At 39.4% G+C, this 17499-nt stretch overlaps 1 protein-coding gene across 2 annotated transcripts in view; it reads right to left on the bottom strand.

Annotated features, from left to right (window-relative positions):
* Positions 1 to 17499, bottom strand: part of ATP10A (ATPase phospholipid transporting 10A (putative)) — a 116597-nt gene that overhangs the window by 49853 nt on the left and 49245 nt on the right. The window contains exon 3 of one of the 2 annotated variants that reach the window (XM_009666377.2): positions 2052 to 2137. In XM_009666377.2, coding sequence (XP_009664672.2) covers positions 2052 to 2137 — 86 coding nt within the window. The remainder of the gene's footprint in view (positions 1 to 2051; positions 2138 to 17499) is intronic. The other variant, XM_068923350.1, reaches the window with a different exon arrangement.

The raw sequence follows: 17499 nt of genomic DNA, 5'->3' as shown, positions 1-17499 counted from the left end.
AAAATAGAAACCTACTAAGTGGTCAAAACTTCAAAGCAAACTTTGACAGTAATGGGTCAGCACAGCTTTTACACATGGATCTCTTGAAAGCCTACTATTTCATAGCATCCCTATTTAAATATTTCAATAACATTTCTTTTTACTTGAGCTATTACTTGATCAGCTGAGAGCTATCTGAACCTGTCTTTCAAGCACCGCCTATCAGTATGATTTTGATCATGATTATCAAGATCTGATTTTGACATGGAAATGACATGTTTCAGTACAGATATACTAATTACTATTCATCTTCCTAACATATGATTTGAAATAGACCCATGATTTCTTAATACTAATGAAGAAAATCTAAAAAGAATAAAAGAAGGAAAGAACTCTCTTTCCCTTGATAAATTGGAAGGCTGAATGCCAGTATCTTCCAAAACAAAGTTTATATTTGAGAGTCAGTCCCCACTTCTCACTTCAAAAGCCACACGCTCTTTCAGTTGTAAATCTCTGGCAGCACAGCTGATGAGACCTGATGCTTTCCGCCATATTCACAACTGATGTCTGACCTTTTGCTATGTCAAAAACCACCCAACTCATTGGCAAAACATTAAAATGAAGAGAAGATAAAATATAATCTATCTATCTTAACAAAGGGCTTCCATGTTATTTGCTGTGTAATTTGAACAGTTCTGGAATTTAAAAGCTACGTGCATTTTCCACATGGAGTACCTAAGTAAATACACAATGAAAGACAAACTTATGCATGTATCTTGCTGTATTCAACCTTTGTTCAATATTTTGGAGATTAAGATTCACACATATGAAGTGTGCTAGAAAAGCTGCCAAACTTTCCATTTTCGTATCTGGAAATGTCATTTCTGCAGCAGAGCAGGCTCGCTATCATTGTAGACAGTTACACACCCTCATGCAGTAATGTCTAATACTGAACTTTTATCTTTAAATGAACTGTGGGGTTTTGTGCTGTTAAGTAAAGCAACACATTTTCCCACAGTACAACTTGATGTAGCTTCAAAAAAAGCTTCCCTCATTTACACCAGTTGACAGTACATCCTACACAACCTGTGACACATGAGAGTAGTAACTGAGCTGGTAAATAGCATCACCATAAAAACTCCCCAAGCCTCACCAATTTCAGTTCTTGTGTCATTTAAGCAATTCAACCTTGCCCATCATTCCTAATCCATAAGGATAATAAACCATTGTATTCTAAACAGAACTAGTGCGCGCTTAACTCTTTTCATCAAAATTTACACAAAGAATTAAGTATCCTGGTCTCTCACCCTGCATGTGGTCACAGACTACAGAAAGAAAAGTCATGCAAGAATGCATCTCCTAAGTCACCACTACTACTGGCATGCCCACATAGTACAATCCTGGCTGCATTAGAAGCAAAGTGCTCTGCACATATTAAACATTTGCTTCTGAGCACAACTAATGGGCCAGAGATGACCACCCTGTTAAGGCAGTTCTGTTTGTTTAGAATTAAGCCAAGTGGCTGTATGTGATTCTGCACGGTGATGTACAAGCACACCCATAGTGTGAACCAGTTGTTTTATTTTGTCTGAATGAGAGGAAGGGAAGAACAGCATAGCTGGAGTACAGTTTCACCTTCTGCTTTTCCTCAGTGGCTCTTATTTTAAAAGAAACATCAAACAGACACGTCTTCATAAAAATAATGCACAGCAGACTGTGTTTGTTTGTTGGCTCTTTTGGCCTGGTTTTCTATTTCCTCACATTTCCAGATGGTCTTTTTTGATCTGTGGAGGGAGGAAAAGGAAAAAGAGTGCCTGTAACTTCACTACTTCATGCATTTGTAACTGATCAAGGCTGGCAACTAAATTCATCCTAAGGAGTGGATATGTGAGGCTCCTATGTCTCTCCGAAGAGAAGTTTCTCTAAAAGAGCTTTGAGTATCCTTCTCTAGACATTCAGAAGTGACGATGATGTAACTTGCAGAACACAGCAAAAACCAAAGCAGCGTGTATTTTATCCCAAGTTAGAGAAAGAGGGAGTGTATACTAAAGATTATTATATGAAATACTCACATGTAACCTCGAAACCTACTTAAGTCGTTGTTTGGCTTCTCGCATTCAATGACACTGGTGAACTTCAAGGGGTCAAATTCTGAGTCCTGGAATAGTAAAAGTATTAATTACTTAGTGCAAAGATCTGCAATTTATAGCCAGCATTGCTTTCTTTGCTAGCTTTTACAATATTTCAAAGCTAAGGTTTTTTAAAAGCACACGAATGACACTGAAAATCAAAGGGACCTGGGCAACGAAATTCCTCAGGTGCCTTGAGAAATGTCCCTTACAAAAATGATTTTTGTTCCGCAAGTGAAAGAATGAGAGTCTCAAGAAGCATTAGAGAAAAAAAGCAGCCAAACCCAGAGGTCAAATGAATTTAGTCTGGAGGGAAAAAATCAAATTTGTCTGGGAAGGCTCAAAATACCCAAAAGCTTCACTATACTTAACATTCAAGTGAAGCTACTGCAAATTTAGGACAATATCAGCCAATAAATTACCAGTTATGAAAAGACTAATATGAGTTTTTGAAATATTAGCACGACTTCTTAATTGCTTTATACCAACACAGATAAATTAATATACTACAGAAAAGTTGACACATACAGAAGAATATCTTTTTCCTAATTAACACTTAAAAATCTTCCTGATTCTCTAGCTAATTAGTCTGAAGGTGGTAGTTTTGTTGACTGTGTATACAAGATGTTTATCTGTAGTTATAAACTTCTTATGCCTGAGGAAAAATGTCCTATCACAGCACAATTATTTAATTTTGTTAAATAAAAATCAAGGCTCTTCCTTCTTCCAAACTAAGACGGATAGGCCAGACTAAATGAACTACACAGTGAAATCAGTAGAGATGCACAGTCTCAGTGCTGCTGAGACAGCTGTTTGTCTCCATCAATGACGAATGCCTTTAGAAAAGGGCTTCACACACCTTTTGAATTAAAAAAGCTAATTGTGGATCATCACATTATTAAGTTTTCAACAGTGGTAACACTGCAAACGTTATGTTTTTATACTGGTTCTACTGAGCAGCTGTAGACCCCTGACCACATTATGGGAACAGCCAAGGATCAGTAATCAAAGGACAAAGACACAGTCCTATTTGCCAGCCTCTCTGAAAAACATACGTGTCTCAAAAAAAGTTTTTTTTAATACTGACTCCACTCAGAAGACGAGAAAGAAAGCAGATTTTAAATAAGAAGTAAAAGAACCAGAGGATGTCAGCATCACCATCAACTGCCTCCTTCATTTTTCTACCAGTCATGCTTGGAAAAAAGACAGATTTACAGTATATAGGGGACAATTCAAATCACCCACGCCTGACACCTTGGGAAACCTTTACAGGATTTTCAAGAAACAGGAAATGATAAGCCCACCGTGAAGATGGGCCGTCACTTAGAGACAGCTACAGCCCACTGGAAGAAAGAATTACTTTTATATGCAGAATTCAACTTGTAAACAGGAAAAAAAAAAGTAGTGAAAACAACAGGCAGCTCTGAGGGAGGAGCTTCCCTCAAGGAAGAGGGATGCTATGCCAAGATTCAGACTTCCTAAATTATGTCAAAGTAGGCAGTCAGGTACCTGAGCCTTAGGAAGAAATCCCTATGGTCCTCTTAGCACCACATACTGTCGCTACTTAAGCTCATTAGATGTTTTTCCTGGTCAGCCTTAATTTTTTCTCAATGACTGAAGTTTGATGCCGGGAATGCTCACAAGTACCTCGTTCTAGGGAGGCTCCTGAAACTTCACCAGGCTCTAGAATGCAGCAGACATTGTAAAGTGGCACATTCATCCTCTTTGACCCTTATTCCTCAGCCGCTAACCTTAGAGCGGCAAAGACGTTTGCAGTCACAAGGAAAGAATCACTGGTGAGAACAGCTATCAGCTCTAATTTGTTTTGCACAAATTTTCATTAGGTGGTCTTAAAAAAAAAGGAGAGAAATCTTAATACCTTTGATGAATGCCTCAGAGAGAACCCTAGAGATACCTAATAACAAAGGCCGACCTAATGAAATGAAGGTTTTCTATGGCTGCTGAACTCAGCAAAGAGAGCCTCGTTTCAAATCTATACAGACACATTAACTTCTACAGCAATTGGAAGTTTACAGACTGAATTTCCTTTCTCCTAGGAATACCTGACAACAAAGCCAGTAACTTCACAAATAAAAAACCCACACCTTTACTACCTAGAGCTAAAGTCTTCTCAAAACAAAGATCTTGTCAAGATCAGACAGGGCTAAGCCGACCCTACTTCCACATCGTTACTATACAACGTATTCTTTCCGCTCTGTTTGTTGGATTCTCTTCATTTATGATTCAGTTTTGGAACCAAAAGTCCGTTATCATGAAATCTAACTCTCTGTGTATTTGTGTTCTGTTACAATTAACTTGAAACATGTGATAATGCTCTTTAACCAGATAATATCTGGGAGGGGAGAAATTCAATTAGAATAGTAGTTTACATAAGGGAACAAAGCTGCTAACTTCTGATTTACGGCAAAAGCTCTTTGTTTTATTAATAAACCAAACAGCTCCATCTCTTCCTTCTGAAATGGAAGTGTAGATGTATGCTGTATTACATTACAGCTGATGACACTGTTCTGAGGTAAGAATGCCTTTTGGTAAATGAACGGGCAAATATGTAAACACTGCCTGCGTGGGACTGCTTTCAGTGGTTATAAAGAAACACAAAGTCAACATAAGATTTCACAATGATCACGGTTTTGTTCCTTTTTATGCTGTTACCCACACTTTAGCAGCAAGTGAAATAAACCATGATGGTGCTTTCATGTATTAACAGCTAAGGGAAGCTGTAGCTGTAGATGAAGTAAAAGTGTTGGTTTTACAGTGCACAAAGCATCATTTGTGTTATTTTCTGGGTACACGTCCATGAAAAAAAGAAATACTCTGCCACTACTTTTAATTTTTCTCTTACAGGGGATTTCTCTGTCACTGTTAAGACACACAAAACTCAGCAACAAAATATGGACCAAACCAGTACTTCCCCAGAACTTTGTGTAGCAATTGCCTGATGTGCCTAATTTTCGGTGTCTTACTTTTCACTTACAGAACCGCTGGGTACTAGAGCTGTCCCAGTCTTGAGACAGATGAAAAGCTCCATGCCTAGCTTCACTGGATCTGTACTGAGGCTTTAAGCCTCAATTCAGTGCTTAATTTCCCTGAAAACTTGTCTTGCTTGGTTTTCTCGGGGTCTCCCAGTGCTCATCAACAAGATCAGGTCATTCATAAAAAGCAATTGGAGGCATTTTTTTTTTCCTGGAGGTATGTGATGATGTCTCATCTATTATATGATACCTTTGCATATTTCCCAAATTTGTGCCTTATGCACTGTTGATTTGAACAACTGACTTCCTGGTTGATAAACACCTGGGAGAGATTTGCTGACTGCAAATAAAATACGCCAAGTACTTCACAAAACTATAGCAGGGCAAGTGGCAGGGCTAAAATATGTTCATGTCAGTCAGATCTTTTTCTTAACCTGTTTTCCCTTTGCTAAAATGTAAATTTTAATTGTCAGTACCAATTCTGAGGTTGAGTCTCTGCAAAACAGGATTAAGGCTTTACACTTAAGGCAGAGTTCTTACTGCTAAGTAGGACTTTATTAGGAGCACAAACTCATCGTTGTTAAGAAATTGCAGAAAACTGTCAGGATACGTGAAGGTCACTCGGGGAAACAAGAAATCTAAAATCTAAAAGGGGCTAGAAAGTTTCTGTACTAGTTTCAGTGAGTGCTGACTTTGAAAAAGCTGACATGAGCACCATGTATGCCAAAGTCTAAGCAAAGTCAAGCATATCCAATTTCTTCAACAGAAAATAAGAAACAGCAACCAGAACTCAAGAGTTTCTACTCCTGCATTAACGGCCTAAGGCTGCACAATCATATTTCCACTTGTGCTCCCTCCTTCCATTCCAATGAACCTCAAATTTTCTTTGAGACTGTGAAAGAGTTACAATATGAAAGATGGAGGATATTTAGGAGTCATGAAATGTGAATTTGCTTTCTGTAGCGCTGAAACAGGAAATGAACTCGATTCTGTTTTTCCTGGGGTAATAAAACCAGTGTAAACCTTTCTGTCCATGCTGCTCACACTATCTTAGCACTCGCAGGCTGTAACAAAATGATTACCTTCATTGCAACTGCTGCAGCTCTTTTCCAAATTTTAGATATTTTCCCTGCTTTTTTGACACAGCAAGCACAGATGCAAGCACTGTTCATACGGGCTTCAATTTTGTGCTCAGTTGGTCTTTCAGCCTGGTGTTTTTCCTCCTGTTGGGTTTCAATTTTATATCATGATCATGATACCAGAGCATCGCAACACTGCAACAGGGGTTCCAAGCTGTACTACATGTGTACTGATAAGTTACTGACAAGTAATGCAAGTTACTTCAAACAGTAAACACAAAAATGTGTCTGGTTGCCTTTTCTCTGGACGATGTAGGGAATGGCTGGCTGGTCAGTAAATGTTGCCAGAATAACTGAATGAACACAGGCCTGCGCATAGGGGATGAAAAGATAAATTTGGTGGCATGCCTTGTCCAGTGATGTGTGTGGCCAGGCAAAACACCGGGAACCTGTTGCTACTACTATCATGGTACAACACAGTTCTCTTAAGTCAGAATATGGTCTTGAAAAATGTGAAACAAAGGTTTCAATCACTTCTTCCCATATTGTTTGAGAATTTCAGAATCAGAAATACATCATTTCGACAACCATGCATGCATAGAAACATTTATCTATATCCCCACGCTCTGGGCGTTTATGTTTTGTATTTTGAAAGTCAGTCAGTGATTATTATTAATCCACTTCACTCCAGCGCTAAGAATTCTTTTTCAGTAATACTACTTTAAAAATAGGTATTTTAGGTTTCTGCAGCATGAAATTTTGCGCTTACTGAAGAAAAAGACACCTCACACGAGCGAGGGCGACTTCCTGCTTAACTCTTATGCCGCATCATGGCATAACAAAACGAGAGAAAGGGAAAAAAAAAGAGAAAAAAATAGGGGGAAAAAAAAGAAGGGTCTTCATTCAAATCTCACTTTCTTCAAATGCCTGACTTTCATTTTCATTTCACTAAAACAACCTAAGTTAGTTCACTGCCTTCCTCTGTAAAAGTGCCGACCTTTTAGGAAATCATAAGTATTTCTGAAAGGTTGAAACTTGTCAAAAGGACAGATAGTACTGTTTATAGCAGGAATTTTATGTACTCCAGGATTCCACAGAACATATTTTATTTCTTTAGGAGTTTTCTTGTTAGGAAAAAGTTTGATACATTACTATAAATCTTACTTCTTTCAGTTTCTTAAATTTTTAGGAATTTTATTCCTATTCTAAATGCAGCAATGGAAACATTTATTTTCCTTATATATACAGACTTTGGCAGATTGCAGAAATCTGCTAAATATTGATTCCTTCAAAGCTGAACTTCAATTTAAAGTTAGTTTAAATTGCAGATGTAAAGGGTTTTGTGACTAGGCTTTAATGCTCTACTGAAACCAATTAAACCTGATAAAGTGTTCCATTTAAAACAATAACTTGAGGTCCACAATAATTGGGCTCTGTCTCTTGAGGGAAGCAGAAATGTACACAGGAGAGGAAAATGCAATGGTAAGCTAAAGGAAAGCTGTTTTCTTTAAAATTTCCCCTTAAAATAAATCTCTGCCCCATATCTCTCAGGTGACTGTTGATGAGTGGGAAACAATAGGTAGAGAGATCAAGTAACCATAGAGATCCGTCACAAAAAAAGGAGATTCAATTTAGCTCTCTCCAATACAACTCTGAAGCCTCAGCTGTAACAACCTTCTGAATCTCTATAGTTAAATGCCAGCCTTTTTGACTCTGCTGGCAACCTTACCAAACTGCCATGGCTCAAGAAGCAAAACAGGCTGCTCTGCCAAATGAGTTAGTTTGACAATGACACCACGTTCAAAGAACATATTCCCCTTCATTAAATGTGTGTTGTACAGGTGTTTTAATGGCCTGCTAGAGTTATTAATAATGCATAGTTATTAAAATGCTTTCCTTTTTTCATCTGGCCTACTTTGCCACTGCAGAAACCTGAGTTTGATGTCCGGTCCTTCCTTTCACTAGGATCGCCTACACCAAAATACCCTTGCATCAGAGGGACAATGTTACTCGTTTATCAAATATTCTATTTACTGGATACAGTGGAGGACTTTTCCCTGAAGTAAAACTGCTGGATGAGGGGTCTGGCGTTTGCTTTGGTGTGTGCGTCTGGAGGGAGACAAGGAGAAATGGAGCCATGGGGACAACTCCAAGGAAATATTTAATAGACAAAAATCTCCTTCAGGCAGAAAAACAGCTTTATAGTTTGAAAACTTTTAAGCGCAGTAAGAATTAATCCCCCTAATGCATTGGTCCACCCTACTATTGCTTTATACAGCAATACCCTGCATTTACCATATAAAATTAACCTGACCTTTTATAATGTGCAACCAGAATTACATATTGATACTACATATCCAAAGCATGAAGATTGTTTATATACTAAAACAGTGAAATGTTTTAATATCTAAACTGCATTAGTCTCTCTGGCAGAATGTATCTATGCCACTAATTCACAAGAAAAAGAAGAAACAGTTTGATCTATGCTATTTAGGAACTAAGGAGATCTAGTCGTACATTAGAATTTAATAGCTTTGTTTTCCACACTGACAACTACTACTATAATTGGATTTTTTCAGTAGTGTTTGTTTAAAGGGAACAGAGATGTTCAGTATTTAGAAACACTGGAACAGCTGAACAAGCCAAACACATGTTAGGGGGCTGATCTTCCTCTTGCTGACATGTGAATTTTTCCCCTTTTGTAGAAAACATTATGAGGGAATAGCACAATATTCAGCCTGTAGAAAAAAAATGTGTTGTTCATATGGCCTATGAAAACCTCAATAATTCTATGACAGCCAGCTGAAGAAACTGCTTTCAGTCAGTCACAGGACAACACAGCACCAGAAGAAAATGCTAACAATGCTGAAAATACACATATACAACACTATAATCTGATGTCCTTTAGGATGATGGCAGTCCTTAGCAATGCATTGAAAATGATAGTGATTGAATGAATCAGTTGACTGAGTATTGCAGTGCTGGCAAGTGGTCAGGAAACAGAGTATGTCAAGGCTGAAATACGGATCTAGATCTGGACAATTAAGGAAGTGGTATCTACCTGTCCCAAAGACCAGCTGCTGAAGTAGATGAATGGGTTCCTAGTCCATAGGAACCAATCTCAACGTGAGCTCAGCCCTTGAACTAAACCATAGGCCAAGCCCGTTAAGGGCTCACCAAGCTCTGCATACAGCATGTCCTGTTCCTCCAGTGGCTTCTCTTGGCTTTGTTCGCACACTCTCCAGTGAGATGCAACCCTCCCCACTCTACAGTACTCTGCCCTTTCAGGAGATGTTTCCAGCAGTTTTTGCTGCATTTCAAACTGCTGGAAAAAAAATTCATTTGCTTAGTGCCCTAAGTACTGCACAGTCGTTTTAATTTGGTAGCACCATAGCTCATGTCAGCTTTCAAATATTCCTTGGCCGTCTCATGCTCTCACCCTGGGCAGCTGGCAAGTCAGACTACTTGTGGGACAAACTTCTGCCAGAGAAAGGAATAGGAAGAACCAGCATCCTTCAAGAAGAAGAGGGAAATGCCAAGTACCTCTCTTACATTGTTTCACAAATAAAAACCAGAACTCCAGAGTCCTGATAACAGGAAGAGTGGCTGGTGATGGAGGCTCTTCCTTACGAATGGTAAAACCTACCAGTAGAAGCCAGAGTGTCAGGATCCAGTACACCAAAGCCTGATGTGCCCATCTTACCCTGAAGATGTGATATCTGGATAAAAGAATGTATACATTGCAAGGCATTATGTGCAAGAAATATTTCTAAGATTTGAGCAAAATCTGATTTGTGAGATGAAATCTTTAACGCTCAGCAACCTCCCAGATTACTGAGAGATTCCAGTTCTCACCATTAGAAGAAAAACGTAGGGGGAAAGAAACAGTCCTAATGAAAATAGACCTTTCATTCCAAATATTACAGAGCAGCATTCATATCAGTACTGTTACAGTTTTGTCAGTCTTTCCATTAGCGTCTTTAATGTGAGAAGGTTATATAAGTATGAAAAACTCTCCAAGTTGGACACCGGCATGCAGTCTTTGCTTGGAATAGTATCTTATAACAACATTCATCATCGCATGCCTGCTCTACTAATGCTCCTAATGCAAACACAGCATTAAGAATGCACCTTCTCCACTTAATTCCAGCTGTTTCGGTACTTCCTTCCCAGCCCTGCTGGGAGGGTAGAGGGGAGAATGTGAAGATTAACAATCAATCGGAGAACAGTAAGGCTGTGGTTGGCATGCCGAGTACATGGAAGATGGAAGATGGGATAGCCGCAAAACACTTCTGAGTAAGAGTTTTGCTGTCTGGTCTGTCTGTTCTCACCCACTATCTGTTTTACTGAAGAAATTCCTTTTCAGTCAACACACTAAAGACTTCAGAAGTAAAGGGAAATGCACCTTCTCAAAAGCTGGAGGAGTTCAGTGCATTATTTTTTTTTGCAGATACCAACTGATTACAGAAGTCTTGTGAAAAGAAAATCAGGAGGGCACTGCCAGTTGCAAAACTGTACAGCAGAGCTAGGAAATGAGTTCAGGTGGATGAACATATATCGCCAGGTTAGGTATTAAGGTTCGCTTCCTTCTTCAGCACTATAGCCAGCCTCACGCTTCAGGCACGCACAATGGTTATGGAGTTCCTGCTTCGCTGTGGTCTTCAGCAACTCCTTGTGCCTTGTTCTTAAGTGTGGACTTAAACCATGCACGAATATGGCCTGTGGAATCAGAGAACAGGAGAACAGCAGAGTCCGTTACTCCTGTGCAGGCTTCCTTCACTAGCTATCTTCTCCTTGGGGTCCTTATGCAAATACTTGTTACAGGAATTCAGTAAATGTGAGATGTGGAACTGCAACAGGTAAGAACAAATGTCAGGAGTAAGACCAACAGGGAGAACATCAATGAATAAAATGGCTTCTTTGTGTAGTTTTTCTTTCATTTCATTTTCAGGCACCTCCTCAGGAACCTAAATCACGATCACTGAAGAAGCTCTTGTGGAGCAGATATGCCATTTACTATTTGTTGCTTAATAGCTGACATGACCCACCCCCATGTAGTTAGCAGCAGGACAAAGCCATTTTTATCCCTTCCTTCTATGCTTCAACACCCTGTAAGTCAGATTCCTGTGATCTTAGCCATGCCAGCTGCATGGCTATGCAGGCATATGAGTATACCTTAGCCATACGGGATGTTTTTCAATCTGCTATTTAAGCAAGTCAAATTAAAAACTGAATCAGCAAACATGCCTGGAAAAGTTAAGGAGAGGGTGGTAATGCTTATACATGCTTTCTAGACAGGTTGTATGTTAAATACCAAATTCTCCTCCTCTTAGAAGGGATCAGGGCATCAGTAAGAAAGTTGAATTAGCCAATTAGCACTCCTGTCTATAAATTTGCATGCACAACTGATGTTTTTAATTCAAAACCAAATGGAAGTATAAGCACTATATTTCTGTGTTGAGGGCAATATCTCCTCAAGTCACGTATCTAGAGGACAAACTTAGCTTTCTCTCTCACACACATGCATGCATATGTAAAGTGTCTAACCAACACAGAGTCATAGCAGACCTTGAAAGTATGAACCTGAGTATAACCAAAGAATGGAAATTTTCATGAGTTTATAGAAATAATGGTTTTGAGACAAATGGTTGGCCACTTCCCATGTAAAAAGCATTTCAGTGCAAACTTTTACTGCTCTTTGTGACCTTATCAGGATTAGAACAAGTAAAGGCCTTGGAGGGTAGCAGGTGGGGAAAAGAGAAGTGGGATTAGGCTCACATTTTAGATGCTGATGCTGATGCATTTTAGACATATAGAGGAGTTTCTCACACTGCTGCTCTAGCTTCTCTGGTAGAAAAAAAGACTCCTTCTCCACCTCAGAGCTTCTAAAGGAAAGTGAGACCATGCCATCATTGCTGGGGTTACATGGCTTAATACCGTGAACCCTCCTGCTCTGGAAAATAAGGTCTTTCCATCTTTTCCTAATCACTGATACTGCAAATTAGGGTTATGGTATCAGAGTCTAATAAGTTGCGGTGTGCTTCCAGCTCCAAACTCCTGGCCCTAGAATCAGGAGTTCTCAGCATCTGATTAGGACATACAGCTTCTAAGAACCCATACTCCAGATATTTCCCCCTTCCCAGCTGACACGCCAGTGCATGGCTAAGGAATAAGCAGTCCCAGAAATAAAACTTTTGCTTAGTAAAACTGAATTAGGCTAGGAGATTAGAAAAGTCGTGATAAATCAATAAGAAAAGAAGGTCTGCTTGGGAAAACCTCTCCTTAACTTCATTTAAATGTAAATGTTTACATCTTTATAGCAAGAAGCAGTAGAGCATTTAATTTTCTCCACAGACTTCAAACACTCTCTTGTTTTCTAACATTTATTCACCAAAACAAAGGATTGGAGAGATGCGAGACTAGCCACCTGGAGAATGCAACTGGTGCAGGAAGGGTTACCCTAGGGATGGCAGGTCCTTCGCAGCCAAGATGTTCAAACTTAGATTCAACAATTTAGCTCCTATCACCCATAATCAGGCACAAAAAAATATAAACAGCCAATGTCAATGGTAAAAGTCAAGGACTCAACACCTTTCCGAACTGGACTCTTTATTTTTTTCCTTGTGCTTAAATAAAGGTATGCACAATTTTCTGTTACAGTTATTCAAATCCTTTGTCCCTCTAATTAGTCTATCTTGACAATGAAAAATTGTGGTTTGGACACCTGCACAATGGAAACTAGAAAGAGATGATAATCTTGCTCAAAACTGACCAAACAGGAAATGAACCATAATTCTTTAGTTTTTAAAAATTTGCATTCTTTCCCCTCACCCCCCCCAACCACAAACTAGACTACTCCCCTAGACTACTAATTAAATGCCATGGTAAAACAGTACAGTGAAAAATAGCATTTCTTAAGGACTTCTGGCTAGCACAAGAGTTTGCCAAACCACTGACTCGGATCCACTCTGCAATAGGCCATTCTGCATGCAGCTGTATATGTTTGTTCCTCTGTCAGATAGACAGTAGATGCTTCCTCTTTAACTAGAGAGTACACAGTTTCCACAGAAGTTGTGTCTGAACATGGTATTATCAAAAAAATATATTAAAAACAGTATAGATGTTAAGCTTTTCATAGTGATGTCATTTTCATCAGATAAACTTTCTGAACATTCAAGGCATGACTTTGAATATAGGCTTTCATGGTGCTTGACGTGCTAGCATTTTGCGCTGAGAAACACAAAAAGCCTACATAATCAAATGAACCATGCCTGGGAGTTTTTAAAAGACTTATTTCGCTAAAAGCTTCAACTAAAATGTAAAAAATAGTTTTTAATTTAATATTCTGGTAGTACATAGGGAAAAAACATTTATTTTCTTTTGTTTGTTTTTTTTTTTTAAACTTTCTTTTCCCTCAGGGAAATCTAATTTTGGCAATGTGTGTGGGATGGAGCATAATCTCCTGTTTTAACATGTGCATGTCTGGAATTTTCAAGTCACTTTTCTTAGTCTTATGAACCTTTTCAAAATACTGCAAAAAAGAAAGGCACAAGGGATGACCCCATAAAGATGCTGGAAATGTCTCCACTGTTCATGTGTCCTCATTCTATCTTTTTAAAAGTACTTATAGTCTAAATGAGACTGAGTATGCTGATTAATTCGCATTCACTTGATCACAGTACAGTCCACGTTCACTCGATCACAGTACTATTTCTGCTAATTTTGGGTGGATGCACATACAGAGCTGGCTCTTTACGGACGTGTGTGTGAGTATATTAGTGGGACAAGGAGCAACAGGGAGTGTTTAGCCATGCCTCCTGTTGTGTTGCTTTAGAAGACCCTGTCACACTCTTTGAGATAAAGACTCATATCAGCAGGGGAAATGAAAGCCAGTCTTGCCTGGGAGTTGTGCTGGTTTAACTCCAGCTGTTCTCTTAAACTGGGCTACTACACACTTGTAGATGGCTCTAGGAGAAATCTTAGTTCAGTTTAGCCTTAATCAGAACTTGAAAACTGCTTTTTCTTGAGGGAGAAAAGTTGGAAAAAAAAAAAGAGTTCGAATGCAAAGGGAACATCTACATTGAGATATTGGGTCGGCTCTGTGAGCTCTTTTCACCCAAGCAGCATTTAGCTCCTCTAGATAACTCATATGTGGTGCAGCATCAACACAGTAAGGCTTATAGCCCTTCTACGAAGCAGTCTTGTCTTCTCTTCTGACCACTTTCTGCTTAGGACTTACAGGGAAAGAGACAGTATAGATGGCCTAATGCCTGGAAGAGGGAACTGTGGGACTGTTTCTCTAAGGCCAGTTGTATTTAGTATGCTTCCAACACTGTGCAAGAACAGGCAGGGCTGGAATGAAAGCTACACTTATCCATTCAGCCCAGATTCCAGGCTGTGGTGGAAGTGGAAAAGTATCTGTAGTAAAGCACAGGCTCTGAGTTTACACGTATTCCAGAAGTGCGGACACACCGACTTGCAAGGTAATCAGATTGATGAGTTATTTCGGTGCTAGTCTGCATGCAAGTGAACCCTCTCAAATAGGCAGACACCAAATTCAAATGTGCTTTTTAAAATAAATTAAATGAGCAGCCACAAAATCACTCGCAAGGCTTATCTAAACCTGTTTAATCATGATATTACAAATTTGTTCTGAACAACTGCCTATTCTTACAAGAAAGAGAGAGGAAAAGACCCATCTCCTACCCTGTCAGTTCTCAGAGGGACATATGCATCTTCTCAAAGGGGGTGGCAGCTGCTGGATTCAGCTTAGCTTTCAGCTGAACTGAAGCTTTCCACATAAACATCCCCAACATGGCCAGTGGTTAATAAACCATAAGCTGCTCCAGAATCCACAGTGAGCCTCTGTGGATTTTGTTAAAATATATACTCAGTAAAAACAGTGGAGTATTTTGTTTGTTTTGTACTACAAGGCAGCAAGAAAATGTAAATGTTTTTCAGGAGTCTAGATTCATACTAGCAAAATATCCTAAATCAAGTTTATGAAACCTGAAAGGGAGGATTGAGCCTTTGCAGTCAGAGCTGTATCTGCTTATTCACTCTCTGAAGAGTGGCTGACAAAATGTTTCAGATGCATGTAAAACATTCCATAAGCAATTATGGAGGGTGTGGTGGCAAAACAGCCTGTAGAGTAATACAGAAAACACATTGATTCTCCTTTCATAATGTGTCTCCTATTAGGTTCAGTACACCAGAAATGGCTGCTGTGACTAGACATCAGCGAGGGTGGGTTAGAAATTAGAAGGAAACTGGTATCATACCAAGAAACACTCAATTTTTCCAGAGATGCTTACCAGTCACTGCTAGCATCGTTAGATCACTCACAAGGGGTTCAGTGAAGTATTTTATCCTTGCTTAGCGCTCCAGTGTATCATGCTGCACATACAGATCTGATCTGTGCTTCAGCATGAAGACAATCCACTACCCTTTTGACTTTAAATAGAGCGTGCAGAAGTACATTTCTGACTATTTTAAACATTTCTAACACATCCTGTCCCTGTAATATCTGGGTAACGAGACCACAGTATTTAGATTATCTGGAGAAACATTTTAAAGGCCGTTGAAAAATCCTTTTCTTTTCTTTTAAACCTATTCAGTGAGTGATTTCTTTATTTGCTAGACTGATTACTGTGAATGTAGAGCAACAACGTATACATTCAAACTAGAGTCTTCAGACATACAAGATTTACAGCCACAAAGGAACACGTCAATGACCGCCTTCACACCTTGTGTATCAAGAGGATGTAGAACTGTGTACAGAAAGTACAGTTTTGTGTCAGACAGATCACATTCATTAACAAACACACAAACTTAACAAGCAATATGTTCCCATTCTACTATAAATTACTCAAATAAATCAAAGCAGTGCTAAAAAAGAAGCAGTATTTCTGGTCACTTGTGCTATAAAGGAAAATAGTTTCTTGGAATTCACGAGTGGAGAGGTCTATTCCAAGCCCGCATGTGCCGATCTTGGATCTTCCGAGCAAATGTTCAGGAGTGTAACAATGCGTGCAAAACACTGGAGACAAGGATACAGAACTGCTTCTATAATTGCTTATTGCTGCTTCAAGAGTCAGGCTAAAAAGAGAACGCTACCTTTCCCAGTGACAGGATAGTATTTTCCGAGCAAAGGTCTAGAAAAGGGGAACTCTAAGACATTTTACATTTTCTGTGACTATGGACCTTATTATTAATAGTGAAATGAGAGACACAAAGACACTTTAGACCACCTGGCAGAACAGCTACCATTCCAGAGGACAGCTCTACCCAACATAATAGCTCTGGGCTTGCTTTCCTCTTGAAAGTGCATTTGGAGAGCGTGTTGTGGTTGGAAGAGGGCTGCCCAGAGCACATTGCACTTCAGCTACTCTAAATTGGTAACCGGGCTCTCTGTGGAAAGCAGCTTGCAGTAGATCTGTGGGACTGTAAATTGCAAGGGGTGGGCACAAGGCAGGGACAGAACTAGGAAACCATAAAAGTGGCCTAAAACAACTTTTCCTGCCTCCCCCCTTTCCCATACTCAGTAGAGTTACGGGTACAGAAATAGCTATCCTTTATTGACCTACTTCCCAGGCATGTGCTCAAAAGCAATCAGTTCATACAAGAAACACAGAAATGTCAAGCTTTATAACACAGCTTCTTTTAAGTGCTCGGGATACTGCTACAGAGACATTATTCAAAGCCTGCTATGGGCAGCTGATATTTTAAGAAGCAGCTTCCAAAAAAAAAATCTTTTGTTTCCTGTCCTATGACAAGCCACATGACCAAGCACGTCATTCTGTAAGGCGGGTGGGGGAAAGAGTCTGGCAGTGTGGGAAAGGGAGGGTTAGGACTACATAATCTATTTGTTTGTCTTACTGCTTGAACAACAGTACTGTAGAACGAGACAGTACCAAGCAGCTACTGAGAGTTATTCTGCTGAGTACAATGATAATATAAAAAAATATATAAAAGCATTCTTGTCCAATGGATGAATGGTTTGGGATGGAGGTCCTACAGGAGGGCTAGGAATAAACTCATCTGAGGTTTGTTAAAAAGGATGGTCAGCATTTGGTACAAAAAAATGTTGGTCTTCTGAAGTATTTTATGGGATCTACCAATAGATTCTCTCCAGTAGGGGTGACATAGACTTATCTAGACAAGGAATGAACTTCACTCCAAAAAATGGGTGTCGCCATTATATTCCAGGACATTTGTCTGTGAGCCCACTATTCATCCAACACTTCCCAAGCAGCTCCCTCTATCTAACCTACCACTAAGCGTCCCTCAGCAGGGCAACACTTTCAAGAACCAGTAATA

This window comes from Struthio camelus, chromosome 1 (genome assembly GCF_040807025.1).
Source record: "Struthio camelus isolate bStrCam1 chromosome 1, bStrCam1.hap1, whole genome shotgun sequence".
NCBI lineage: Eukaryota > Metazoa > Chordata > Aves > Struthioniformes > Struthionidae > Struthio > Struthio camelus.
This window is presented reverse-complemented; position numbering and strand designations above follow the sequence as displayed.